This window comes from Scyliorhinus canicula, chromosome 30 (genome assembly GCF_902713615.1).
Source record: "Scyliorhinus canicula chromosome 30, sScyCan1.1, whole genome shotgun sequence".
NCBI lineage: Eukaryota > Metazoa > Chordata > Chondrichthyes > Carcharhiniformes > Scyliorhinidae > Scyliorhinus > Scyliorhinus canicula.
This window is the reverse complement of record NC_052175.1, coordinates 14,865,698-14,892,439: the sequence shown is the minus strand read 5'-3', so window position 1 is coordinate 14,892,439 and position 26,742 is coordinate 14,865,698. Positions and strand designations below refer to the sequence as shown.

The 26,742-nt window shown below is 50.2% G+C and overlaps 1 protein-coding gene across 1 annotated transcript in view; it reads right to left on the bottom strand.

The window, feature by feature from the left end:
* Window positions 1-26,742, bottom strand: part of LOC119958623 (ankyrin repeat and death domain-containing protein 1A-like) — a 30,522-nt gene that overhangs the window by 2,718 nt on the left and 1,062 nt on the right. Inside the window, exons 2-13 of the mRNA XM_038787104.1 lie at window positions 26,118-26,240; window positions 25,357-25,455; window positions 22,119-22,223; window positions 18,364-18,462; window positions 18,162-18,257; window positions 15,383-15,481; window positions 9,621-9,719; window positions 8,728-8,820; window positions 6,076-6,174; window positions 4,174-4,269; window positions 3,401-3,602; window positions 1-132 (exon numbers count right to left, since the gene is read on the bottom strand). Of these exons, the coding sequence (XP_038643032.1) occupies window positions 1-132; window positions 3,401-3,602; window positions 4,174-4,269; window positions 6,076-6,174; window positions 8,728-8,820; window positions 9,621-9,719; window positions 15,383-15,481; window positions 18,162-18,257; window positions 18,364-18,462; window positions 22,119-22,223; window positions 25,357-25,455; window positions 26,118-26,240 (1,342 nt within the window). The remainder of the gene's footprint in view (window positions 133-3,400; window positions 3,603-4,173; window positions 4,270-6,075; window positions 6,175-8,727; window positions 8,821-9,620; window positions 9,720-15,382; window positions 15,482-18,161; window positions 18,258-18,363; window positions 18,463-22,118; window positions 22,224-25,356; window positions 25,456-26,117; window positions 26,241-26,742) is intronic.

Sequence of the window (26,742 nt, the reverse complement as noted above, 5' to 3'; positions counted from 1 at the left end):
CTGCTGCTTTAGTGTTTCCAATCTTCACCAGGCTCTCATACAACTCCTTAATCGGATGATTGCCCGAGGTGGCAAAGCCATGCAGCCAAATCAGCAGCATCCGGTATCCATGCTCCTTATAGCTGTTGTTTCCTAAGTACAAAATGCAGGTAAGACAGAGGAATGTTTCCCGCAGGATGGGGCCGCTAAATGTGAATGCAAATTTGAAATCTTTTCGTCCCCTTTGCGTTGTGCTACTTAACTCCTGCCCAGGTAAGCTCGAAACGACACCGTAACGCCATTATCGCTCTTTGTCAAAGGGTCATTTGGACTCGAAAGGTTAGCTCTTGTCTCTCCCTACAGATGCTGCCGGACCGGCTGAGATTTTCCGGCATTTTCTCTTTGGTTTCAGATTCCAGCACCCGCAGTAATTTGCTTTTATCTACTTTGTACATAGAACAGTACAGCACAGAACAGGCCCTTCAGCCCTCAATGTTGTGCCGAGCCATGATCACCCTACTCAAACCCACGTATCCACCCCATACCCGTAACCCAACAACCCCCCCCTTAACCTTACTTTTATTAGGACACTACGGGCAATTTAGCACAGCCAATCCTCCTAACCTGCACATCTTTGGACTGTGGGAGGAAACCGGAGCACCCGGAGGAAACCCACGCACACACGGGGAGGACGTACAGACTCCACACAGACAGTGACCCAGCCGGGAATCGAACCTGGGACCCTGGAGCTGTGAAGCATTTATGCTAACCACCATGCTACCCTGCTGCCCTTGTGGTGGTATGATTAGCATAGCTGCCTGCCATTGCTGCAGAACACCAGCTTACCATTGGCCCTGGTCGGTCATGTGCCTCTCGACCGGTTGGTTGAGACCGGTCATGTGACGGCTCCCCGATTGGTCGAGAGGCTGAGTTAACCCCGCCTCCAGGGCGGGGTATAAATACCCAGTACTCCCGGCAGTCGTCCTTCTACTGTAATCGACCGCAGGGCTTAACATCTAGTATATTAAAGCCATACTTTCGTTCAGCAACTCGTCTCGCGTTCAATTGATGATAAATCAGGACGCTACATGGCGGGAGCATTTGACGGAGCATTTGGGGAGATTCATTCAGGCCACAGTCGGACGTTAAGCCAGTCTGTTTGTAACTTTGGCGTTACGTTTGACCATTACGTTCGCTGCCATTGCCAAATCTCCTACTCTCCTCTCACCTCTGTGCTGATTGAACCAACTTGGCTCCAGTCAAGCTCAAAGCCTGAATGTTAAAAGGCCCATCCTTGTTTTTTGCGTTATGCACCCCCCTCTTCATTGATGTCACATCCTCCAGCCACGAAACCTCTCTAATTCCAGCCCCTAATCTTTTTGCCAGTTTTAATTCTCCGCCATTGGTAGGTTTAGCGTCAGACGTGAATTAACGCCGCCCCCTTCGCAGTTTCTCAAAACGCACGGATCTTATAGCGTTACAGCTTTTCATACGCAATGGTTCAGTCGGTTAGAGTGAAGTAATCCCAGAGATTGGGCAAACCGCTCTGAGTGGTGGATCGTAATTAAGCTTTTCAAGATGGACCGGCTTGGGGCGGCAGGGAGGCGCAGTGGTTAGCACTGCTGCCTCACAGTGCCGAGGGCCCGGGTTCGGCCCCGGCCCTGGGTCACTGTCCGTGTGGAGTTTGCACATTCTCCCCGTGTCTGCGTGGGTCTCACCCCCACACTGTCCCCATCAAACACTCCCAGGACAGGTACAGCACGGGGTTAGATACAGAGTAAAGCTCCCTCTACACTGTCCCCATCAAACACTCCCAGGACAGGTACAGCACGGGGTTAGATACAGAGTAAGGCTCCCTCTACACTGTCCCCATCAAACACTCCCAGGACAGGTACAGCACGGGGTTAGATACAGAGTAAAGCTCCCTCTACATTGTCCCCATCAAACACTCCCAGGACAGGTACAGCACGGGGTTAGATACAGAGTAAAGCTCCCTCTACACTGTCCCCATCAAACACTCCCAGGACAGGTACAGCACGGGGTTAGATACAGAGTAAAGCTCCCTCTAAACTGTCCCCCATCAAACACTTCCAGGGCAGGTACAGCACAGCGTTAGATACAGAGTAAAGCTCCCTCTACACTGTCCCCATCAAACACTCCCGGGACAGGTACAGCACAGGGTTAGATACAAAGTAAAGCTCCCTCTACACTGTCCCCATCACACACTCCCAGGACAGGTACAGCACGGGGTTAGATACAGAGTAAAGCTCCCTCTACACTGTCCCCATCAAACACTCCCAGGGCAGGTACAGCACGGGGTTAGATACAGAGTAAAGCTCCCTCTACACTGTCCCCATCAAACACTCCCAGGACAGGTACAGCACGGGGTTAGATACAGAGTAAAGCTCCCTCTACACTGTCCCCATCAAACACTCCCAGGACAGGTACAGCACAGGGTTAGATATAGAGTAAAGCTCCCTCTACACTGTCCCCATCAAACACTCCCAGGACAGGTACAGCACGGGGTTAGATACAGAGTAAAGCTCCCTCCACACTGTCCCCATCAAACACTCCCAGGACAGGTACAGCACGGGGTTAGATACAGAGTAAAGCTCCCTCTACCCTGTCCCCATCAAACACTCCCAGGACTGGTGCAGCACAGGGTTAGATATAGAGTAAAGCTCCCTCTACCCTGTCCCCATCAAACACTCCCAGGGCAGGTACAGCACGAGGTTAGATACAGAGTAAAGCTCCCTCTACACTGTCCCCATCAAACACTCCCAGGACAGGTACAGCACGGGGTTAGATACAGAGTAAAGCTCCCTCTACACTGTCCCCATCAAACACTCCCAGGACAGGTACAGCACAGGGTTAGATACAGAGTAAGGCTCCCTCTACACTGTCCCCATCAAACACTCCCAGGACAGGTACAGCACGGGGTTAGATACAGAGTAAAGCTCCCTCTACACTGTCCCCATCAAACACTCCCAGGACAGGTACAGCACGGGGTTAGATACAGAGTAAAGCTCCCTCTACACTGTCCCCATCAAACACTCCCGGCTTGGGTCACTGTCTGTGCGGAGTCTGCACGTTCTCCCCGTGTCTGCGTGGGTTTCCTCCGGGTGCTCCGGTTTCCTCCCACAGCCCAAAGATGTGGAGGTTAGGTGGATTGGCCGTGATAAATTGCCCTTTAGTGACCAAAAAGTTTAGGTGGGGTTACTGGGTTTACGGGGATAGGGTGGAGGTGTGGGCTTAGGTAGGGTGCTCTTTCCAAGAGCTGGTGGAGACTCGATGGGCCGAATGGCCTCCTTCTGCACTGTACTTTCTAATTCCCTGATCAATTGCCTCGGTCTTTCCCCCCCCTAGTTTGCCTGCTGTGACCGACATCTGCTTGCAAATGTCAGCTCTTTGCTTCGGGTACCTGTCCATTGAGTCTCCATGGCGTTGATGTGTTTGTTGGAGAAACCCCAGTGTTCGGCCAGCTTCTTCCAGTCGTCTGCCTTTAGATGCTTCGTGGCCAATGTCCAGAACACAGCACGGATGTGCTTCAGATTCTGCACGCAGTTGAAAGTCAGATCCAGCGCTGAACCTCCCTGTCCTTCAGCACCAGCCTCCCAGGAACCCTAAGGGAAAAAAAGTAAAGGACATTTCACCTACAACTGTGTGGGGCCCATTCAGATAGACAATGGTTATTGGAACTGGGGGGGGGGGGGGGGGGGGGGTGTTAGTGAGGAGGGCTCTCTGACACTGGCCGGCATTTTGAGTTATTGCAGAGGCTAGCCAATTAAAGCTGCTACAAGAATGGGAAGCACAACGCGTCCAATCGGCGGTCACTCAACGTCTCACCCGCCGGGAAGTCAGCCCGACGGCTGCGGACTCAGCCCAGCACCGCCACGGTTGGGGGGGAGCCGATCGGTGGGTAGGGGGCACATTATTCAAGGCTGGGGGCACTGTGGAGGGGGGCGGGCTGGGGTGCGCGAGCCGATTGAAGGTTTGGGACTATTTCGCGGGCCGGGTCCCCGAGCGGCTGCCACCATGTAGCACGACACGCTCTGCGCATGCGCGGCCACGGATCCGGCAATTCTCCGGGGCGTATCGGCAGCCGGGTGCTCTACACTGCCGGCCTCCTCTTCCAAACCCTCACCCATACCCTCCTGCGTAGCGCAATGTTCACAACACACCAAGCCATCTTACCAGCCGTCTAGCATTGAACCTTTCTGTCTTTATAATCATATCAACCAGAACCGCGTGTTGACTCCGCGCAGCGAGGTCCAGCGCTGTCTTCCCCTGCTGTTGGCAAAATTCAGAAGTCACAAAATATTTCATGAATGGGCAAAGCAGGGTTGGTCCTGGGCTTTACGCAGGCTCAGACAGTAAATGGTGCTGCGTTACAAGCAACTGCAGGAAATTCCCGAATTAAGCTGTTGACCGACAGAAAAGGCAGGGTTACTGAAACAGCAACGTGCGTGAGCGAATAGGACACAAAGCAACTACCTGGATAGCTCCAATACTCATCACTAAAGCTGGCTCTTTGATGATCCACGTCGAATCTGATTTACCTGGACGGGCTGTGTTGAGGTTTGTTTTAAGGTCGGCCCACACGCACAATTGCCTGTCTGAGAGACGGATTCGCAAACTCATTTTTCACATCTTGTTCTGCTGCCCTCAATTGGGGTTACCCAGTCAACCCCTCCAGGAGAACCCCCATCTCGCTACCACACACCCCGAGACCACAGGAGGTCAGTTTTAATCATCTTTATTGTCACAAGTCGACTGACATTAACACTGCAATGGAGTTACTGTGAAGATCCCCTAGTCGCCACACTCCGGCGCCTGTTCGGGTACACGGAGGGAGAATTCAGAATGTCCAATTCGCCCAACAAGCACGTCTTTCAGGACTTGTGGGAGGAAACCGGAGCACCCGGAGGAAACCCACGCAGACACGGGGGAGAACGTGCATGAAGTGTTGGCTAGTGTAGACTTGAGAGATGAACAGACACTTCTAACACTGATGAAGGTTCAACTCAATTTTATTAACTACTTTTTTTTAAATTTAGAGTACCCAATTATTGTTTCCAATTAAGGGGCAATTTAGCGTGGCCAATCCACCTACCTTACACATCTTTTGGGTTGTGGGGGTGAGACCCACGCAGACACGGGGAGAATGTGCAAACTCCACACGGACAGTGACCCAGAGCCGGGATCGAACCTGGGACCTCAGTGCCGTGAGGCTGCTGTGCTAACCACTAGGCCACCGTGCTGCCCTTTATTAACTACTTCTAACTAACTAACACACGATGACTGTGGGTCTAAATGATGCTAACTTGAACTAGAGACCTAAGCCTTGTCCGAACCAGTTGATTCTCTCAGCACGTGCTGTGAGTCTGTGCTGGGCTGGATGAGTTCTTGTTACACTGAGAGGCAGCACCCAGAATGAGCGGGAACCGTGGTGCCCTCTGCCTTTATAGTGTGTGTATTCTAACTGGTGATTGGCTGCGGTGTTTGTACATGTTGATTGGTCCCTGTGTGTGTGTCTCCATCAGTGTGTGTCTGCACCATGATATATTGGTGTATATTATGACAGTGCAGACTCCACACAGTGACCCAAGCTGGGAATCGAACCTGGGACCCTGGAGCTATGAAGCAACAGTGCCAAACGCTGTGCTACCGTGCCGCCCCGGAAGTTCTTTACAGGGAAGAAATCAGGAGTGGCTCTCACGGCGCCGAGGACCCAGGTTCAATCCCGGCTCTGTCCGTGTGGAGTTTGCACATTCTCCCCATGTCTGTGTGGGTTCCTCCCCCCCTCCCCCACATGGTGAGACAGTGAGACAGAGGATCAGGGTTGGCGGGGGTGCTCGAGGTGTGGTGAGAGAGGACTGATCCACTCTCGGTACCAACTAAAGGTAAGTTGTGGGTTTAAATGCAACAATATATGCTGCATGGATTTCTTACATTGTTGCGTGAGAACACACGAGCAAGAATACTTCTCCTAATGACCTGCAGCACTAGTGCATCTTACACTCTCGCAATGTTAAATGCCAGCGGAAGCTCCGTGCTAACTCCTGTTAAGCTGCCGAATGTGTAGTTCCTCCTCACCTTGTCCTGAAGCTGCAAGTTGATGTTATTTTTGAGGAGCATCTCCACAATTGCGAGTTGTCGCTTCTCTACTGCCAGGTGTAACGCACTCTGCTGCCTCTGTGGATAGAGACAGGAACATCCTCCCCTGTGACAAAGGTAAGTTCCCAAACAATGCTTTCTCCATCTTGCACACGATGCCGCTCCACAGAAACCTATAACTACCACTCAGGCACCTTTCAGCTTGTCCCAGTTAAGGTACTTTGTGTGCAAGCTGCAATGATAGGTATATAGGTACACCACTAAAGGGTTAATTATTACATCTCATTGTAATTCAAACACTAGAGGGCACCAGCAGTTTCCAGTATAAATATCAGACCTCAGGGAATCTTGGGTAGTGTGTTAGCAGAAGAGAGAGATAGATCAAGGACTAGTCTAGATTTGAGAAAAGTAGCACGAGGACATCATTCGTTAATACTTATTTATAGATTACTGTTTAACAGACTCAATCTTACTTTATTAATAGTTATAGCTGTGGAGAGTGTGCGGACTCTATTTAATTTAATCGTCATTCAATAAATCAGTTTTGCTTCAAGTTAGAGACTGCTGGTTTCTTTAATGTCAGCCCATTAAACCATTCGAGGCAAAGAGTAGCAACATATTGTCACAAAATATAATATACACCCAGGTTGAGAGGGTTGTTAAGAAGGCGACGGTGTGTTAGCTTTTATTGGTAGAGGAATTGAGTTTCGGAGCCGTGAGGTCACGTTGCAGTTGTACAAAACTCTGGTGCGGCCGCATTTGGAGAATTGCGTGCAGTTCTGGTCGCCTCATTATAGGAAGGATGTGGAAGCATTGGAAAGGGTACAGAGGAGATTTACCAGGATGTTGCCTGGTATGGAGGGAAGATCTTATGAGGAAAGGCTGAGGGACTTGAGGCTGTTTTCGTTAGAGAGAAGAAGGTTAAGAGGGGACTTAATTGAGGCATACAGGATGATCAGAGGGTTAGATAGGGTGGACAGTGAGAGCCTTTTTCCTCGGATGGTGATGTGCAGCACGAGGGGACATAGCTTTAAATTGAGAGGAGATAGATACAGGATAGATGTCAGAGGTAGGTTCTTTACAGAGAGGGCGTGGAATGCCCTGCCTGCAACAGTAGTGGACTCGCCAACACTAAACGCATTCAAATGGTCATTGGATAGGCATATGGACGATAAGGGAATAGTGTAGATGGGCTTTAGAGGGGTTTCACAGGTCGGCGCAACATCGAGGGCCGAAGGGCCTGTACTGCGCTGTAATGATCTATGTTCTATATAACACGAGCTGTGCAAAATGATTTGAGGGGTACTGACCATTGAATAAATAGACTGCTGACAAAAAAAAGAACTAGTGTGAATATTGGTCATAACGTGGCTTAAAGGAGGAAGCAGGAGAGGAGGGAGTATAGAGAGAGTTAAGGAGAACATTGAAGCATTTTCAATGCTGGCACGCACAATACAGGAATGACAAAAAGTGGAGATAAAGTGGACGTGGAGTGGATGATTCCTCTACATCGAGAGGCCATAATCTCAGGATTAGAGGTAGCAATTTTAAAACAGAGATGAGGGGAAACTATTTCTCCCAAAGGGCTGTGCACCACGGTAGCACAGTGGTTAGCACTGTCGCTTCACGGCTCCAGGGGCCCGGGTTCGATTCCCGGCTTGGGTCACTGTCTGTGCGGAGCCTGCACGTTCTCCCCGTGTCTGCGTGGGTTTCCTCCGGGTGCTCCGGTTTCCTCCCACAGTCCAAAGATGTGCAGGTTAGGTGGAATGGCCATGAAATGAAAATCGCTTATTGTCACAAGTAGGCTTCAAATGAAGTTACTGTGAAAAGCCCCTAGTCGCCACATTCCTGCACCTGTTCGGGGAGGCTGATGCGGGAATTGAACCGTGCTGCTGGCCTGCCTTGGTCTGCTTTAAAAGCCAGCGATTTAGCCCTGTGCTAAATCAGCCCCGGATAAATTGCCTTTAGTGACCAAAAGGGTTAGGAGGGGTTATTGGGTTATGGGGATAGGGCGGAAGCGAGGGCTTAAGTGGGTCGGTGCAGGCTCGATGGGCCGAATGGTCTCCTCTGCGCTGTATGTTCTATGGACGAGTGTGTTGCTATAACAAATCCGGTTTCCATTAAACAATATGAAATCCGTATTTTAATTTGGATGATGTGATGGACATAAACTCATTAAAATTACCCCTCAGGCAATAGAAAATGGTTTCTGTAAAATCTGTCAACAAATAACAATAATCTTCATTGTCACAAGTAGGCTTACATTAACACTGCAATGAAGTTACTGTGAAAAGCCCCTAGTCACCACATTCCGGCGCCTGTTCGGGTACACAGAGGGAGAATTCAGAATGTCCAATTCATCCAACAGCACATCTTTGGACTGTGGGAGGAAAGCCGGGAATCGAACCTGGGACCCTGGCGCTGTGAAGCAACAGTGCTAACCACTGCGCTACCGTGCTGTCCCTTGAGTTCCATTGCCTCCGCACCCATTTCAGTCTCTTCCCATTGATAGAAACAGAAAAATACCCGAAGAAATTAAAAACATTTCACTTGGCAATTTAACAATCTTTAACTATTTCACTCCAGTTGGGTTTGAAGGTTCACATTACCCCAATGGTCACAGGAACCTACATGGTCACCAATGTTGATGTCACACCCGGCGTCGATCAAGAGCTTGACAAGTTGAACAAAGTTGTGTTTGATGGCGAGGTGGAGGCTGGCATACTGTCGATGGCAAGGCAAAATGTCACCATTAACCTCAATCTCAGTCGGTGAAACAGTCGGTTGCTTATTCATCTCTGCCCCCCACCCACACCCTCAGAAAGTCTGACCAAATCAGACACAATTCAATGTCCGTAGATAGATTAAACCAATGAAAAATGGGGTCCATCCTCCATGTGAGGTTCTGTTAGAGGCGACAATATGGATTGACGTCCGACTTGAGTAGTGTCACATTGACAAGTTAGCCATTCGGAACATCTCCTCCCGTCTTCTCCCCAAACTATGCTGCTCCTTTTCCAAAGGCCTCTAACGCCTCACCCAAATAGCTATTCTTCATCCACCATCCCAGCCAATTTGTATTCAGCAGGGTTTCAGCAGGAGGCAGCCACAACCCTGTCACCATTTGAAATCTGTGCATTCCGGCAGCAGGAGGCTCTGAATTCTGCGGGTTCATGGGCGGGATTCCCCGACCCCTCGACGGCTCGGAGAATGGCCGGGGGCCGGCGTCAATCCCGCCCCCGCCGTGTCCCCACGGTGGCCTGGCCCGCGATCGGGGCTCACCAAAGGCCGTCCACGCCAGCTGGCAGAGCGCCAACCACTCCGGCGCGGGCCTAGCCCCTCAATGTTAGGGCTTGGCCCCTAAAGGTGCGGAGACTTCCACACCTGGCTGATCTGGCTGGTTTTATTTTGTTCTTTTATTGCGGGATTCTGCGACTAATTGGTCCCCTTGGCTGAGATCAGTTACTCAGCACAGAGTAGGGCTGCTCAGAGTTTACGGGGAGGTGCTGAAGGTCTATCCTTACCTTGCCCACTGCATTCACATCGATTCCTTCTTCCACCAGTAAACGGCAGATATCTTGGTGTCCCTGTCGCACTGCGTAGTGTAGAGCATTGAGGTCTTGCTGATTAAAGAAGCAAGAATTAGACCTCCACTTAGGCACAGTAAATCTACCAGTAATGTCGTAGCTATCGCCAAAGGTTGGCTCCATATCGGTAAGACACAGGATGTGCTAGTGCATGAGTCACAGAAAAGTTGGTTTGCAGGTGCAACAGGTGATTAAGAAGGAAAATTGAGTTTTGTCCTTCATTGCTAGAGGGATGGAGTTTAAGACTAGGGAGGTTATGCTGCAATTGTATAAGGTGTTAGTGAGGCCACACCTGGAGTATTGTGTTCAGTTTTGGTCTCCTTACCTGAGAAAGGACGTACTGGCGCTGGAGGGTGTGCAGAGGAGATTCACTAGGTTAATCCCAGAGCTGAAGGGGTTGGATTATGAGGAGAGGTTGAGTAGACTGGGACTGTACTCGTTGGAATTTAGAAGGATGAGGGGGGATCTTATAGAAACATTTAAAATTATGAAGGGAATAGATAGGATAGATGCGGGCAGGTTGTTTCCACTGGCGGGTGAAAGCAGAACTAGGGGACATAGCCTCAAAATAAGGGGAAGTAGATTTAGGACTGAGTTTAGGAGGAACTTCTTCACCCAAAGGGTTGTGAATCTATGGAATTCTTGCCCAGTGAAGCAGTTGAGGCTCCTTTATTAAATGTTTTTAAGATAAAGATAGATTGTTTTTTGAAGAATAAAGGGTTGCCCCTTAAATGAATTGGCTACTCTAAAAAAAATTTTTAATGGTTGCTGGAGATTCCCTGGGGTAACATTAGTTAATTAATTTATTTTTAAAATAAATTTAGAGAACCCAATTATTTATTTATTCCAATTCAGGGGCAATTTAGCGTGGCCAATCCACCTATCCTGCACATCTTTGGGTTGTGGGGGCGAAACCCACGCAGACACGGGGAGAATGTGCAAACTCCACACGGACAGTGACCCAGTGCCAGGTTTCAAACCCAGGTCCTCAGCACCGTAGGCAGCAGTGCTAATCACTGTACCACGTTCCACCCCCAGGGTGACGTTAATTCATGATGGAGTGGTCTTTGGCCCTAGCTAAGCATAGTTGGATAGAGATGATGTAACTAATGGGAGGAGCCAGGTCTGTAGTTTTGCAGTCTGGTATTGCATTTTAAGTTGAAAAGCAGTTTGGCCAAATGTGTTATGTTGAGCAGAATTGTACTCGATCTCCTCTTGAAGGGAACTCTCTCCCAAAGTTCTGCACAGCTAAGCAAGTAAACCTAGTCTTTTAACTTTATTTATAAGTGGCATTTGAACTGCATTGGAATTAGTAGCAAGTGTAGATTGTAAGATTAAGTTTGTCCTTGTGTTTAAGAACTGTTTTGGGCGGCAAGGTAGCACTGTGGTTAGCACTGTCGCTTCACAGCGCCAGGGTCCCAGGTTCGATTCCCGGTTTGGGTCACTGTGCGGAGTCTGCACGTTCTCCCCGTCTCTGAGTGGGTTTCCTCCGGGTGCTCCGGTTTCCTCCCACAAGTCCCGAAAGACGTGTTTGTTGGGTGAATTGGACCTTCTGAATTCTCCCTCTGTGTCCCCGAACAGGAGCCGCAATGTGGCGACTAGGGGCTTTTCACAGTAACTTCATTGCGGTGTTAATGTAAGCCTACTTGTGACAATAATAAAGATTATCATTAACTGATAATGATGATGCTATTTCTTTGTTGTTAATGTGCTTAATTCTGTGTTTGAATGAACGCAAAACATACTCCGTGGTCAGAGTCACCACCCCTGGCATGAATTATTCTTTCCTCACAATTTCAACAATGAATTTTTCTGTTGATACTCCTGTCAGTTTATAGAGGGAGTGACTGGAAAAATGGCACTTTCCTGGGACGGTTCCTTGGGAGTTGAAGAGGTCACTCTGGTTTGTTTACAAAGGGCGGTGATAAAAAAGCGTTTGGATTTGGCAGTCAAACCGTGGTTGATTTTACCTGCAGGGGTGCGGAAGGTGGAGATGGTTCAGCATTTAGATTTCTCACAGAGCCTGCACCACTGGAATCGGCAAAACATTCAGCTGCAAAGGAAGCAACGTGATAAACAACGGCGGCAGCTTGAGTTGGAATTAAAAGCAAAGGAAAAGGGGGAGGGGACGGTGGCCCAGTGGGTTAGCACTGCTGCCTCACGGCGCCCAGAGCCCGGGTTCGATCCCGGCTCTGGATCACTGTCCGTGTGGAGTTTGCACCTTCTCCCCGTGTCTGCGTGGGTTTCGCCCCCACAACCCAAAGCTGTGCTGGGGTAGGTGGATTGGCCACGCTAAATTGCCCCCTTAGTTGGAAAAAAATTGGGTACTCTAAATTTTTTTTAAGAGCAAAGGAAAAGAGAAGGAAAGACAATGGCAGGAGAGGAGGGAAGAGGGGAGAATGGAAGGAGAGAAGGAAAGAGGGAAGAATGGAAGGAGAGGAGGGAAGAAGGGAGAATGGCAGGAGAGAAGGAAAGAGGGAAGAATGGAAGGAGAGGAGGGAAGAGGGGAGAATGGAAGGAGAGAAGGAAAGAGGGAAGAATGGAAGGAGAGGAGGGAAGAGGGGAGAATGGAAGGAGAGGAGGGAAGAGGGGAGAATGGAAGGAGAGGAGGGAAGAGGGGAGAATGGAAGGAGAGGAGGGAAGAGGGGAGAATGGAAGGAGAGGAGGAAAGAGGGGAGAATGGAAGGAGAGGAGGAAAGAGGGGAGAATGGAAGGAGAGGAGGGAAGAGGGGAGAATGGAAGGAGAGGAGGGAAGAGGGGAGAATGGAAGGAGAGGAGGGAAGAGTGGCAGGAGAGGAGGGAAGAGGGGAGAATGGCAGGAGAGAAGGAAAGAGGGAAGAATGGAAGGAGAGGAGGGAAGAGGGAAGAATGGAAGGAGAGAAGGAAAGAGGGGAGAATGGAAGGAGAGGAGGGAAGAGGGGAGAATGGAAGGAGAGGAGGGAAGAGGGGAGAATGGAAGGAGAGAAGTGAAGAGGGAAGAATGGAAGGAGAGGAGGGAAGAGGGGAGAATGGCAGGAGAGGAGGGAAGAGGGAAGAATGGAAGGAGAAGAGGGAAGAGGGAAGAATGGAAGGAGAGGAGGGAAGAGGGGAGAATGGAAGGAGAGGAGGGAAGAGGGAAGAATGGAAGGAGAGGAGGGAAGAGGGGAGAATGGAAGGAGAGGAGGGAAGAAGGGAGAATGGAAGGAGAGGAGGGAATAGGGGAGAATGGAAGGAGAGAAGGAAAGAGGGAAGAATGGAAGGAGAGGAGGGAAGAGGGGAGAATGGCAGGAGAGCAGGAAAAAGGGAAGAATGGAAGGAGAGGAGGGAAGAGGGGAGAATGGCAGGAGAGGAGGAAAGAGGGAAGAATGGAAGGAGAGGAGGGAAGAGGGGAGAATGGAAGGAGAGCAGGAAAGAGGGAAGAATGGAAGGAGAGGAGGGAAGAGGGGAGAATGGCAGGAGAGGAGGGAAGAGGGGAGAATGGAAGGAGAGGAGGGAAGAGGGGAGAATGGAAGGAGAGGAGGGAAGAGGGGAGAATGGAAGGAGAGAAGGAAAGAGGGAAGAATGGAAGGAGAGGAGGGAAGAGGGGAGAATGGCAGGAGGGAAGGAAAAGAGGGTTTGTGGATACAACAGAAGCCAGAGAAACAGAGAGTGAATTTGAACGTCGGGAAATGGATTATCAATTTAAAAGGTTGCAGTTAAACGCTCGTGATGAGGAGAGACTGGAGGAAGGTGTAACCTCCTCTTAGACAAAGTGGGGATAGGTGGATACGAGAATTAAAAATAGACTTTAGGCAGGATCCTCCGATTGCCGAAGCCAAAATCGAATTTGCCAATCGGGCGGAGAATGCCTTTGATGCTGAAATCAGGGGCGGAGCCTGTTTCCGTAGCCCCCCCCCCCTCCAAAACGCGCCATCGGTGAGCACGCCGCACATCGTTGGTACATCCTCAGGACGTCACCTGCAGGCCCTCCCCGATGCTCCGCACTCGATGGGCCGACTTCCCGACGGCGTGGACCACTTGCGGTCCGAGGTTTCGTCAGCCTCGCGTGCCGGCTGCGGACTGCGTCCAACTCCGCCACAGTCTGGGGGAGGGGGGGAGGGGCCAGGGGGGCTTCGGCAGGGGCTGGGGGACTGGCGGTGGGTGGTCTGGGTGTGGCGATGGGGGGGGGGGGTTATAGGGGACATATCTGGCAGGTCCACGTGTGGCCGGAGCCATGTTGTACGTTGCGGCCGCTGCTGATCCCGCCGTGCTCATGCGCGGCCACAGACCCGGCAATTCTCCATCCATGTCTGTCGAGAACGCCGGGGGGGGGGGGTTTCTTTGGCCAGGCTGCTCGTCCCCCACTGGGCAGAGGGTGGCGCTGCCTTTTCCATCATAAGACTGGACACACTCCCCGGACACAGCCTCAGAATCGGCGAGTCCACCCCCAAATGTACGAAGCTCCTCGGGAAACGGTGATTGTGGAGGAATTTGAAGATTCACTTCCCGCAGGAGTGAGGACTCATGTGGAAGAGGAAAGGCTAAAACTGCTAGACAGGCAGCAGGAATGGCGGATGATTTTGAATTCGTTTATAAAGCAAGGTTGAGTTTTCAACATCAATTGGGCAGCAGGGTAGCACGGTGGTTAGCATAAATGCTTCACAGCTCCAGGGTCCCAGGTTCGATTCCCGGCTGGGTCACTGTCTGTGTGGAGTCTGCACGTCCTCCCCGTGTGTGCGTGGGTTTCCTCCGGGTGCACCGGTTTCCTCCCACAGTCCAAAGATGTGCGGGTTAGGTGGATTGGCCATGCTAAATTGCCCGTAGTGTCCTAAAAAGTAAGGTTAAGGGGGGGGTTGTTGGGTTACGGGTACAGGGTGGATACGTGGGTTTGAGTAGGGTGATCATGGCTCGGCACAACATTGAGGGCCGAAGGGCCTGTTCTGTGCTGTACTGTTCTAATTTCAATCTGTGAAGTGCAGAAACTGGGAAAATGAGAAATCCACTGATGGTCAAAACAAAGAAGGCCTAGCTGGAGATATTAAAGAGATTTTTTTCCCCAAAGGTTAAAAGGAAAGCTTGTCAGGGTGGAAGAAAGATAAGAAAACTTAAATGCTTTCATTGCAATAATGTAAGAACAGCCCCAGCAGATTGGAAGCGAACAAATGCAACATTGTGACTCAAAAAAGGAGTGGGGATGAAATCAGGGATTAACAGGCCTGACACAGAATAGCTGGAATCTACCATTCACGATATCTCGGAAAGCATAGTACCATCGGACAAAGTTAACATCCCTGTGTGAAATGGAAATGATGTCCCACAAATGTATTAAAGTTCCCGAGGATATAACTAGTAAAGTAGAGGGTAACCAGTGGATGGAGCATACTTGGATTTTCAAAAGTAATTCGTTAAAAGGCACAAGATAGGGACACGCGGAGTCAGGTTAGTTTGAATGTGAATCTGTCTCCACCAGACTCTCAGACCGTGCGTTTCGAATGTGTGAGTTATGGGCCTTAATATCTCCTTCGCAGGCTCAGTGTCAAATGTCGTTTGATGGAACTCCTTTGAAGGGCCTTGGGGCGTTTTGTGCCACGTTCAAGATGCTTTGCAAGTAGAAGCTGTCGTGATGAATCCAGGGGTTTCAACCCGACTGATAGGAAGGACAATCCAGGATTGTAGTACTGTACACACGCTCGCACTGTTCCGCACCGATTGTACTCACACTGTTTCCCGTCTGTACTCACATTGCACAGCACGTTGATTTGACAGTGGTTGTCAAGTAGCAATTTGACACAGTCCAGATGTCCACCCTCAGCCGCGAGGTGCAAGGCCCTTTGTCCGTCCTGAAAACAAGCAGACAGGGGGTTTGAAAGAGATTGGGACAATTCCTTAGCACCCTCCAGCTGAAATGTTTGATTGGCAAATCTCCATTTCGGCCGTCGGCCGCAGCATTATTGGGCGTGGGCATCCCATAACCTCTCATCACATCTCGACAGGGACGTCCCCTTTACATTCTTCAGATTTCCACCCAAACGGATTGAACCTTATCCTCCATTGCCATTCCTCACAACTACCCGGATGTCATCCTTAAATAACAGAGCTACACCACCTCCCTTACCATCCACTCTGTCCTTTCCGAATAGTTTGATACCCTCGGATATTTAACTCCCAGTCTTGACCATCCTTTAACCGTGTTTCAGTAATGGCCACTAAATCGTAGTCATTCACCATGATTTGCGCCATCAACTCATTTACCTTATTCCGAATGCTACGAGCATTCAGGTAAATATACCCTTGGCTTTTATACCTCTGTTTTGAATCTTAACATCTCAGGGCAGGTCGGTGGCACACGTGATTAGCACTGTGGCTTCACAGCGCCAGGGTCCCAGGTTCAATTCCCCGCTGGGTCACTGTCTGTGTGGAGTCTGCACGTTCTCCCCGTGTCTGTGTGGGTTTCCTCCGGGTGCTCCGGTTTCCTCCCACAGTCCAAAGACGTGCAGGTTAGGTGGATTGGCTGTGATAAATTGCCCTCCGTGTTCAAAAAGGTTAGGCGGGGTTATTGGGTTACAGGGATAGGGTGTAAGTGGATCGGTGCAGACTCGATGGGCTGAATGGCCTCCTTCTGCATTCTATGTTCGATCAGTAACCTCTCCTAAGTTATTTTTCCTTTTAACTTTCCTCCTAATTCTCCTTGTTGTTGAAGCCACGTCTTCAGGTAACAACCTGCTGCTTCGCTTTCCATTTATGTTTTTACTACCCGTTATATTCCTCTTAGTATAACTGGGCCTATTCACTGAGCTCCCCTCAGTCACTGTATTCTGTACTGTGGCCTCTTTGATCTTTGACTATGGCTTCTCTGCCTTACACTTTCCCCCTTACTGCTTTTTGTTTCTGTCCCCGTTTTACTTCCCTCCGACTTCCTGGTATGGGGAGCACACGGCCCACTCTACAGGGTGGTACAGCAGAAATGGAAAAGTATTTTTTAAAGCAAAACAATGTTTATTCTATGAACTCAAGTTAACCTTTTTAAAACATACAGTGAACATCTTAGCAGCTATTAATTCAAATACAGCCCCCAAAGAATACAACATTAAGTAATCCTTTAAACTTTCCTTTTAACATCCATAAGACTTAAAACACCTTTTACCAGAAGCACATCAGGTTTACATTCACTACTGAGAACATTAATAATTCCGAATTCACCAAATGATCAAGAGATAGTCTTTTTTTTTAATTTAGGGTACCCAATTGATTGTTTCCAATTAAGGGGCGATTTAGTGTGGCCAATCCACCTACCCTGCACATCTTTGGGTTGTGGGGGCGAAACCCACGCAGACACGGGGAGAATGTGCAAACTCCACACGGACAGTGACCCAGAGCCGGGATCGAACCTGGGACCTCGGCACCGTGAGGCAACAGGGCTAACCCACTGCGCCACCGTGCTGCCCACAAAAGATGGTCTTTTGATGGCAGCGAGAACAGCAGTCCACCTGCTCTGTCTGGCTTCAGCTCCAACGTTTAAAACGAAACCAAAACACACCCTGCAGCAAACAGCCTAAAACAAAAGTAAAAAAGCTGACAGACAATCCAGCTCCACCCACTCTCTGACATCACTGCAGTAGTAAACACCCATTTCTTAAAGGTACTCTCACATGGACAGTGTGGAGTTTGCACATTCTCCCCGTGTTTGTGTGGGTCTCACCCCCCCACAACCCAAAGATGTGCAGGGTAGGTGGATTGGCCACGCTAAATTGCCCCTTAATTGGAAAAATTAATTGTTAACTCTACATTTAACAGAAAATATGATTCCAGATTTACCCATAACAAGGCCCAAAGCAGCAACAGCAGTTTCAGTCTGTGTCGATAGCGATGCAAGTCAATCTCCAGTTACTGCCCCCACCAGTGTACAATTAAAGACAATATATCATTAACAGAGCACTTGCTGCTCCCGAGCCTCAGAGAGAACTCTGTCCAGAGTCACTGAGCGGCACAGATCAAGGGAGTACCAACTGATGTGTTACTGATACCCGCAGGAAAGCATCGTGCAGCATGGCGTAATCCCCACCAAGCAAGAGAACACCAGGTAGAAAGGTCACTGAACCCTTCCCCAATCTCCAAGGGGCTGGTTTAGCACACTGGGCTAAATCGCTGGCTTTGAAAGCAGACCAAGGCAGACCAGCAGCACGGGTTCAATTCCCGTACCAGCCTCCCCGAACAGGCTCCGGAACATGGCGACTAGGGGCTTTTCACAGTAACTTCATTTGAAGCCTACTCGTGACAATAAGCGATTTTCATTTCATTTTCATTCCACCCAGTTCGTGATTGACAACCAGGACAGTTATTCCCCATTGGGCAGTGGCAAATCAACTTTAATAATGAAAAGCGCAAAGCACACATCTACCTTTAGTAAAGAGTGCGTTAACGGAGTTCTTACTGTATTGGACTAAAACGCCCATTCCTTACAATTGAGCCCCCACGTTGCCAACAGCCACAGGCAAAGCCGAACGTCGTGCAGTGACTAACCTGGTTTCTAGCCTCTGTGAAGATCACGTCCATCAGATTGTCCAACACATCCACATGGCCCTGTCTCGCTGCCAGATGGCCGATGTTGTTCCCTTCCTGGGTTTGGGTGAGGAAGAATTGGACGCACTGTGTTAACAATGAGGCCGGATCATTCCCAGGCAATATTTATTAAGGTCTTGGGCTTTGCCTGCACGAGAAATACCTTGTCTTTAAGCTGGTGGTCACAGTCGAGGGCACGAAGGTGGATCACCATGGCCAGGCGGCCATTTTCAGCCGCCAACAGTAATGGGGTCTTTCCATTCTGCAGGAAGAAAAATCAAGTAGGGGCAGCAGGGTAGCATGGTGGTTAGCATAAATGCTTCACAGCTCCAGGGTCCCAGGTTCGATTCCCGGCTGGGTCACTGTCTGTGCGGAGTCTGCACGTCCTCCCCGTGTGTGCGTGGGTTTCCTCCGGGTGCTCCGGTTTCCTCCCACAGTCCAAAGATGTGCGGGTTAGGTGGATTGGCCAGGCTAAATTGCCCATAGTGTCCTAATAAAAGTAAGGTTAAGGGGGGGGGTTGTTGGGTTACGGGTATAGGGTGGATACGTGGGTTTGAGTAGGGTGATCATGGCTCGGCACAACATTGAGGGCCGAAGGGCCTGTTCTGTGCTGTACTGTTCTATGTTCTAAGTAAGTGAGTCAAGCCCGCACGTCATTATCTACATTGAACTGAACTCGGCCTGCCACTCCCACTGTAAAAGTGAGTTTGCAGATGGAAATGGGAAGGGGAGGGTATTTGGAGCTGAAAACGATCAAGAGTTTTAGGGAGCTGGGAAGAAGGTGGAAGGAAACGACCCCTCCAAAGCAGGAATCTCAGGATTTCTCCCAATGCCACATAGAAACAGCAGAAATGTGTTGGAGAGAGGGCATTGGGTTTCTGAGGCAGTGGGGCCGGTTCTGGGGAAGGTGGGATCTTTAATAGTTGGGCAGGAAATGACCTTGATGAAAATTCTTCCATAGACGTAGACATAGAATTTACAGTGCAGAAGGAGGCCATTCGGCCCATCGAGTCTGCACCGGCCCTTGGAAAGAGCACCCTACTTAAGCCCACACCCCCACCCTATCCCCGTTACCCAGCAAACCCCGGGGCGGCACAACGGCACATTGGTTAGCACTGCTGCCTCACAGCGCCAGGGCTGAATTCCAACCTTGGGTCACTGTGCGGACTCTGCACCGTTCTCCCCGTGTCTGGGTGGGATTCCTCCGGGTGCTCCGGTTTCCTCCCACAAGTCCGGAAAGACGTGCAGGTTAGGGTGGATTGGCCGTGATAAAATCGCCCCTTAGTGTCCAAAGGTGTGCAGATTAAGTGGGGTTAGGGAGATAGGGCGGTGGTAATGGGCCTTTGTTGAGGGAAGATCGTGTCTTACTAACGTATTGGAATTTTTTAAGGCAGGTGGGCGGCTCGGTGGCTCAGTGGTTAGCACTGCTGCCTCACGGCACAGAAGACCCGGGTTCGAACCCGGCCCCGGGTCACTGTCCGTGCGGAGTTTGCACATTCTCCCCGTATCTGCGTGGGTTTCGCCCCCACAACCCAAAGATGTGCGGGGTAGGTGGATTGGCCACGCTAAATTGCCCCTTAATTGGAAAAAAAAAGATTTGGGTACTCCTAAATTTACTTAAAAATATAATATTGTGAGGAAGTAACAAGGAGGGTTGATGAGGGGAGCGCAGTGGATGTTGTCTACATGGATTTCAGTGAGGCATTTATTTGAGAAGGTCACACACGGCAGACTGGTCAGATAAGTGGGATCTGATGGGATACATGGGAAATTGGCAGGTTGGATCCAATGTTGTTCCAGTGATAGGAAAGAGAGGGTAACGGTCGATGGATGTTCCTGTGAATGGTGAACAGTTTCCAGGAATGTTCCACAGGGCTCAGTGTTGGGGCCCTTGCTGTTTGTTCTACACATCAATGATTTAGACTTCAATGTGGAAGGCATGATTGAGAAATTTGCAGATGCCGCATAATTTGGCCGTGTGGTTGACAGTGAAGAGGATAGCTCTCGACTCCAGAATGATGTGAATGGTTTTGGTTGAATGGGCAGGGAAGTGGCAAATGGAATCCAATCCAGAAAAGTGTGAGGTGATGCATTCGGAGCGGTCAAAGGAAGTGCAGGAATACTGAATAAATGGGAAGATATTGAGAGGGATTGAGGAAGTGACAGACCTTGGAGTGAATGTCCACAGGTCCTTGGAGACAGAATAATCATGGAAGCTTATGGAATACCTTCCTTTAGTGGGTGAGGAATTGAAGCAGGGGTACAATGATGGGACTGTATCAAATGCTGGTTAGGACACAGTTGGGGTATTGTGCACAGTTCTGGTCACCACATTACAGGAAGGACAGAGTTGCTCTGGAGAGAGAGCAGAGCAGATTAACAAGAATATTTCCAGGGCTGGAACGTTGCAGCTACGTGGAGAGATTGGATGGACGAGGGTTGTTTCCCTTCGAGCAGAGGCGGCTAAAGCGTGACCTAATTGAGGTGTACAACATTTTGGTAGGAATAACAGCAAACGGGATTATTATTTAAACGATAAAATATTAAAGCATGCCGCTGTGCAGAGAGACCTGGGTGTGCTAGTGCATGAGTCACAGAAAGTTGGTTTACAGGTGCAACAGGTGATTAAGAAGGCAAATGGAGTTTTGTCCTTCATTGCTAGAGGGATGGAGTTTAAGACTAGGGAGGTTATGTTGCAATTGTATAAGGTGTTAGTGAGGCCACACCTGGAGTATTGTGTTCAATTTTGGTCTCCTTACCTGAGAAAGGACGTACTGGCGCTGGAGGGTGTGCAGAGGAGATTCACTAGGTTAAACCCAGAGCTGAAGGGGTTGGATTATGAGGAGAGGTTGAGTAGACTGGGACTGGACTCGTTGGAATTTAGAAGGATGAGGGGGGATCTGATAGAAACATATAAAATTATGAAGGGAATAGATAGGATAGATGCGGGCAGGTTGTTTCCACTGGCGGGTGAAAGCAGAACTAGGGGGCATAGCCTCAAATAAGGGGAAGTAGATTTAGGACTGAGTTTAGGAGGAACTTCTTCACCCAAAGGGTTGTGAATCTATGGAATTCCTTGCCCAGTGAAGCAGTTGAGGCTCCTTCATTACATGTTTTTAAGGTAAATATAGATAGCTTTTTGAAGAATAAAGGGATTAAGGGTTATGGTGTTCGGGCCGGAAAGTGGAGCTGAGTCCACAAAAGATCAGCCATGATCTAATTGAATGGCGGAGCAGGCTCGAGGGGCCAGATGGCCGACTCCTGCTCCTAGTTCTTATGGTCTTATCGTGGGGCCAAGAAGGGTAGACAGGTGTTTCCCCTAGCTGAGGGGGTCAGTTCCAGAGGACATAGGTTTATGGTGATTTGTCGAAGGATTAGAGTTTACACCAGGTGGGGTGGGTGTTTAGGAATCACTGCCTCAGGTGGTGATAGAGGTGAAACGCTCAAATCATTTAGAAAGTTCCTGGATCTGTATCTGAAGTGCTGGAACCTGCCCTGATGATGGGAAAAGGGAAAATGAGCGGCTAGTTTCTGTATTCCCTTATTGGGGCTGGCACAGACATGATGGGCTGAATGGACTCTGCCTGCACCACGGTAGCATTGTGGATAGCACAATTGCTTCACAGCTCCAGGGTCCCAGGTTCGATTCCCGGCTGGGTCACTGTCTGTGCGGAGTCTGCACGTTCTCCCCGTGTCTGCGTGGGTTTCCTCCGGGTGCTCCGGTTTCCTCCCACAGTCCAAAGATGTGCAGGTTAGGGTGGATTGGCCATGATAAATTGCTGCTTAGTGTCCAAAGTTGCCCTTAGTGTTGGGTGGGGTTACTGGGTTATGGGGATAGGGTGGAGGTGTTGACCTTGGGTAGGGTGCTCTTTACAGGAGCCGGTGCAGACTCGATGGGCCGAATGGCCTCCTTCTCACCTGATCCGGCTTGTCCAGCGGCACCTCCTCCAAATCATCCATCGTGTAGTTGATAATGTCCAGATGTCCCTGCTGAGCAGCGCAATGATGCAGACTTTGCCCAATCTGAACAGATAGGAAAAATATCCAAACATATCAACTCAAATCCATGTCACTGACTATCTCTGGTACAGTATCTCTGAGCTGCCTCACACTGTCACTCAGTAACCCCTCTCCCCCAGCTCCCTCACACTGTCACTCAGTAACCCCTCTACCCTCAGCACCCTGTGTTACTGACTGTATCTCTATTGATGTTAATCCAGCTCCCTCACACTGTCACTCAGTAACCCCTCTCCCCCAGCACCCTGTGTTACTGACTGTATCTCTACTGATGTTAATCCAGCTCCCTCACACTGTCACTCAGTAACCCCTCTCCCCCAGCACCCTGTGTTACTGACTGTATCTGTACTGATGTTAATCCAGCTCCCTCACACTGTCACTCAGTAACCCCTCTCCCCCAGCTCCCTCACACTGTCACTCAGTAACCCCTCTCCCCCAGCTCCCTCACACTGTCACTCAGTAACCCCTCTCCCCCAGCTCCCTCACACTGTCACTCAGTAACCCCTCTCCCCCAGCACCCTGTGTTACTGACTGTATCTCTCCTGATGTTAATCCAGCTCCCTCACACTGTCACTCAGTAACCCCTCTCCCCCAGCACCCTGTGTTACTGACTGTATCTGTACTGATGTTAATCCAGCTCCCTCACACTGTCACTCAGTAACCCCTCTCCCCTAGCACCCTGTGTTACTGACTGTATCTCTACTGATGTTAATCCAGCTCCCTCACACTGTCACTCAATAACCCCTGTCCCCCCAGCACCCTGTGTTACTGACTGTATCTCTACTGATGTTAATCCAGCTCCCTCACACTGTCACTCAGTAACCCCTCTCCCCCAGCTCCCTGTGTTACTGACTGTATCTCTACTGATGTTAATCCAGCTCCCCCACACTGTCACTCAGTAACCCCTCTCCCCCAGCTCCCTCACACTGTCACTCAGTAACCCCTCTCCCCCAGCACCCTGTGTTACTGACTGTATCTCTACTGATGTTAATCCAGCTCCCTCACACTGTCACTCAGTAACCCCTCTCCCCCAGCACCCTGTGTTACTGACTGTATCCCTACTGATGTTAATCCAGCTCCCTCACACTGTCACTCAGTAACCCCTCTCCCCCAGCTCCCTCACACTGTCACTCAGTAACCCCTCTCCCCCAGCTCCCTCACACTGTCACTCAGTAACCCCTCTCCCCCAGCTCCCTGTGTTACTGACTGTATCTCTACTGATGTTAATCCAGCTCCCTCACACTGTCACTCAGTAACCCCTCTCCCCCAGCTCCCTCACACTGTCACTCAGTAACCCCTCTCCCCCCAGCACCCTGTGTTATTGACTGTACCTCTATTGATGTCAATCCAGCTCCCTCACACTGTCACTCAGTAACCCCTCTCCCCCAGCACCCTGTGTTACTGACTGTATCTCTACTGATGTTAATCCAGCTCCCTCACACTGTCACTCAGTAACCCCTCTCCCCCAGCTCCCTCACACTATCACTCAGTAACCCCTCTCCCCCAGCACCCTGTGTTACTGACTGTATCCCTACTGATGTTAATCCAGCTCCCTCACACTGTCACTCAGTAACCCCTCTCCACCAGCTCCCTCACACTGTCACTCAGTAACCCCTCTCCCCCAGCTCCCTGTGTTACTGACTGTATCTCTACTGATGTTAATCCAGCTCGCTCACACTGTCACTCAGTAACCCCTCTCCACCAGCTCCCTCACACTGTCACTCAGTAACCCCTCTCCCCCAGCACCCTGTGTTACTGACTGTATCTCTACTGATGTTAATCCAGCTCCCTCACACTGTCACTCAGTAACCCCTCTCCCCCAGCTCCTCACACTGTCACTCAGTAACCCCTCTCCCCCAGCTCCCTCACACTGTCACTCAGTAACCCCTCTCCCCCAGCACCCTGTGTTACTGACTGTATCTCTACTGATGTTAATCCAGCTCCCTCACACTGTCACTCAGTAACCCCTCTCCCCCAGCTCCCTCACACTGTCACTCAGTAACCCCTCTCCCCCAGCTCCCTCACACTGTCACTCAGTAACCCCTCTCCCCCAGCACCCTGTGTTACTGACTGTATCTCTACTGATGTTAATCCAGCTCCCTCACACTGTCACTCAGTAACCCCTCTCCCCCAGCTCCCTCACACTGTCACTCAGTAACCCCTCTCCCCCAGTACCCTGTGTTACTGACTGTATCTCTACTGATGTTAATCCAGCTCCCTCACACTGTCACTCAGTAACCCCTCTCCCCCAGCTCCCTCACACTGTCACTCAGTAACCCCTCTCCCCCAGCACCCTGTGTTACTGACTGTATCTCTACTGATGTTAACCCAGCTCCCTCACACTGTCACTCAGTAACCCCTCTCCCCAGCTCCCTCACACTGTCACTCAGTAACCCCTCTCCCCCAGCTCCCTCACACTGTCACTCAGTAACCCCTCTCCCCCAGCACCCTGTGTTACTGACTGTAATTATCTGAATATATACAACATGGTTATCACATTGTAACCCAGATATATAACATGATCAGTACCGTCTAACTCAAATATTCTGTCTCCCAAAATATCCGCAATATCATTTGGTCCTGCCGTGTTTCGACCAAGTTTAATTCCTCCCCCTCAGCCAATCAGTCGCTCTCCCCAGCACCCTAAATTACCAACTGGAACTCATTCGTAGAATCCCTACAGTGTATGTTCGGGTTAGTCTATCGAGGCTGCATCGACTGTCCGAAATAGCACCCCCCCCCCCCCCCCCCCCCTCCCCCTCCCCCCAATTCCCATAACAGCAAACATGGTCAATCCACCCTAACCCGCACATCTTTGGACTGTGGGAGGAAACCGGAGCACCCGGAGGAAACCCACGCACACACGGGGAGGATGTGCAGACTCTGCACAGACCGTGACCCAGCCGGGAATCGAACCTGGGACCCTGGAGCTGTGAAGCAACTGTGCTAACCGCTGTGCTACCGTGCCGCCCACGTTGGTCCACTCCCAATTCCTAGAAAGTCGGACTATCTCGCGATGACGGGCTGGTGCTACTGGATAAGGTTGGAATTTGTGATCACAGCTGAGAATCTGCTTGTGGAACTGGCTGGTCCCGTTCTCGTGCATCACCTCATGTCGAGTTTGTGGTATGGAAATTACCCAGTTCGCAGCAGTGACCTTTGCTCCTGCGTTAACCAGGATCTGTAGAATTTTGAGATGGCCAAACCAGCCAGCAAGTAGGGCGGGCGTCATTCCAAACTGCAAAGAAAACAAAAGGATTTTGCATGAAATGCAGGATCTGTCTTCAGATTACAGAGGGACGGTGTTAGGTAACTCTGAAGTAGAGCCACACGCAGTCAATTCCTGTCCCATCTGACCCCAAGTCACAATGCAGGTGAAATTGGAGTTTATATTAATACACATGGCTTAAATTGAGTTAAATTGACCATAAAAATAATCTTATTTTTTTTTTATAAATTTAGATTACCCAATTATTTTTTCCAATGAAGGGGCAATTTAGCCTGGCCAATCCACCTACTCTGCACATCTTTGGGTTGTGGGGGCGAGACCCACGCAGACACGGGGAGAATGTGCAAACTCCACACGGACAGTGACCCAGAGCCGGGATCGAACCTGGGACCTCAGCGCCGTGAGGCAGCAGTGCTAACCACTAGGCCACCGTGCCCGCCACTCATAGTGCCAGTCCTCAGGGAGCTTCTGGATGTGGCGTATCCTACCTCAGAGGGAGCCACAATCTGATGGAGGGGTAGAACACAGTCGCAGGGCTGAATGGCCTTCTCCCATTCCCTGATATATTTACATGAAGGAAACTGGACATCAGCAAGTCACTTAGACAAGGACAGCTGAGTCAAAGATACGAAGGTGATTAACTATCGACAGCAGATACCTGACATACACACCTTGTCCTCAATGTCGACATTTGCATTGAATTCCAGTAGAAGTTTCACGACATTTTCATTTCCTCCAGCAACTGCCCAGTGCAATGCCGTGCGGTTAACCTGGACAGACACAGGAAACAGGGACTTACACAAGAGAACAAGGCCAGAAGGTACATTCTTGTTTATCAATAATCACCTTCACTAACTCGCTCGACCATACCTATATATCTTGGCCACCCGTTCCCTGGCCACCCGTTTCTCAGCTGCGTGCCGTTCACTGAGGGTGGGTGTTTCCATGTGTAGTCGCTCCATGATGCTGGGAAACCTGTACCTGGTGCACTGCGGGCAGCAACAGAGAATCGCAACGGCCAATGAAGTGCGGCCCGTATCTTTCAACCTCACCTCCTCAAACATGCCTTCTAACCACCCACCAGGTACGCGGTACGTACTCCTGCGACTCAGCCAGCGTTGTCTGCCTCATACGCTGCAGTAAAGGATGTCCCGAAGCGTGGTACATTGGCAAGACCATGCAGACAGGATGAACGGACATCGCGCGTCAATCGCCAGGCGGGAATATTCCCTTCCAGTCGGGGAACACTTCAGCAGTCAAGGGCATTCAGCCTCTGATCTCCGGGTAAGCGTTCTC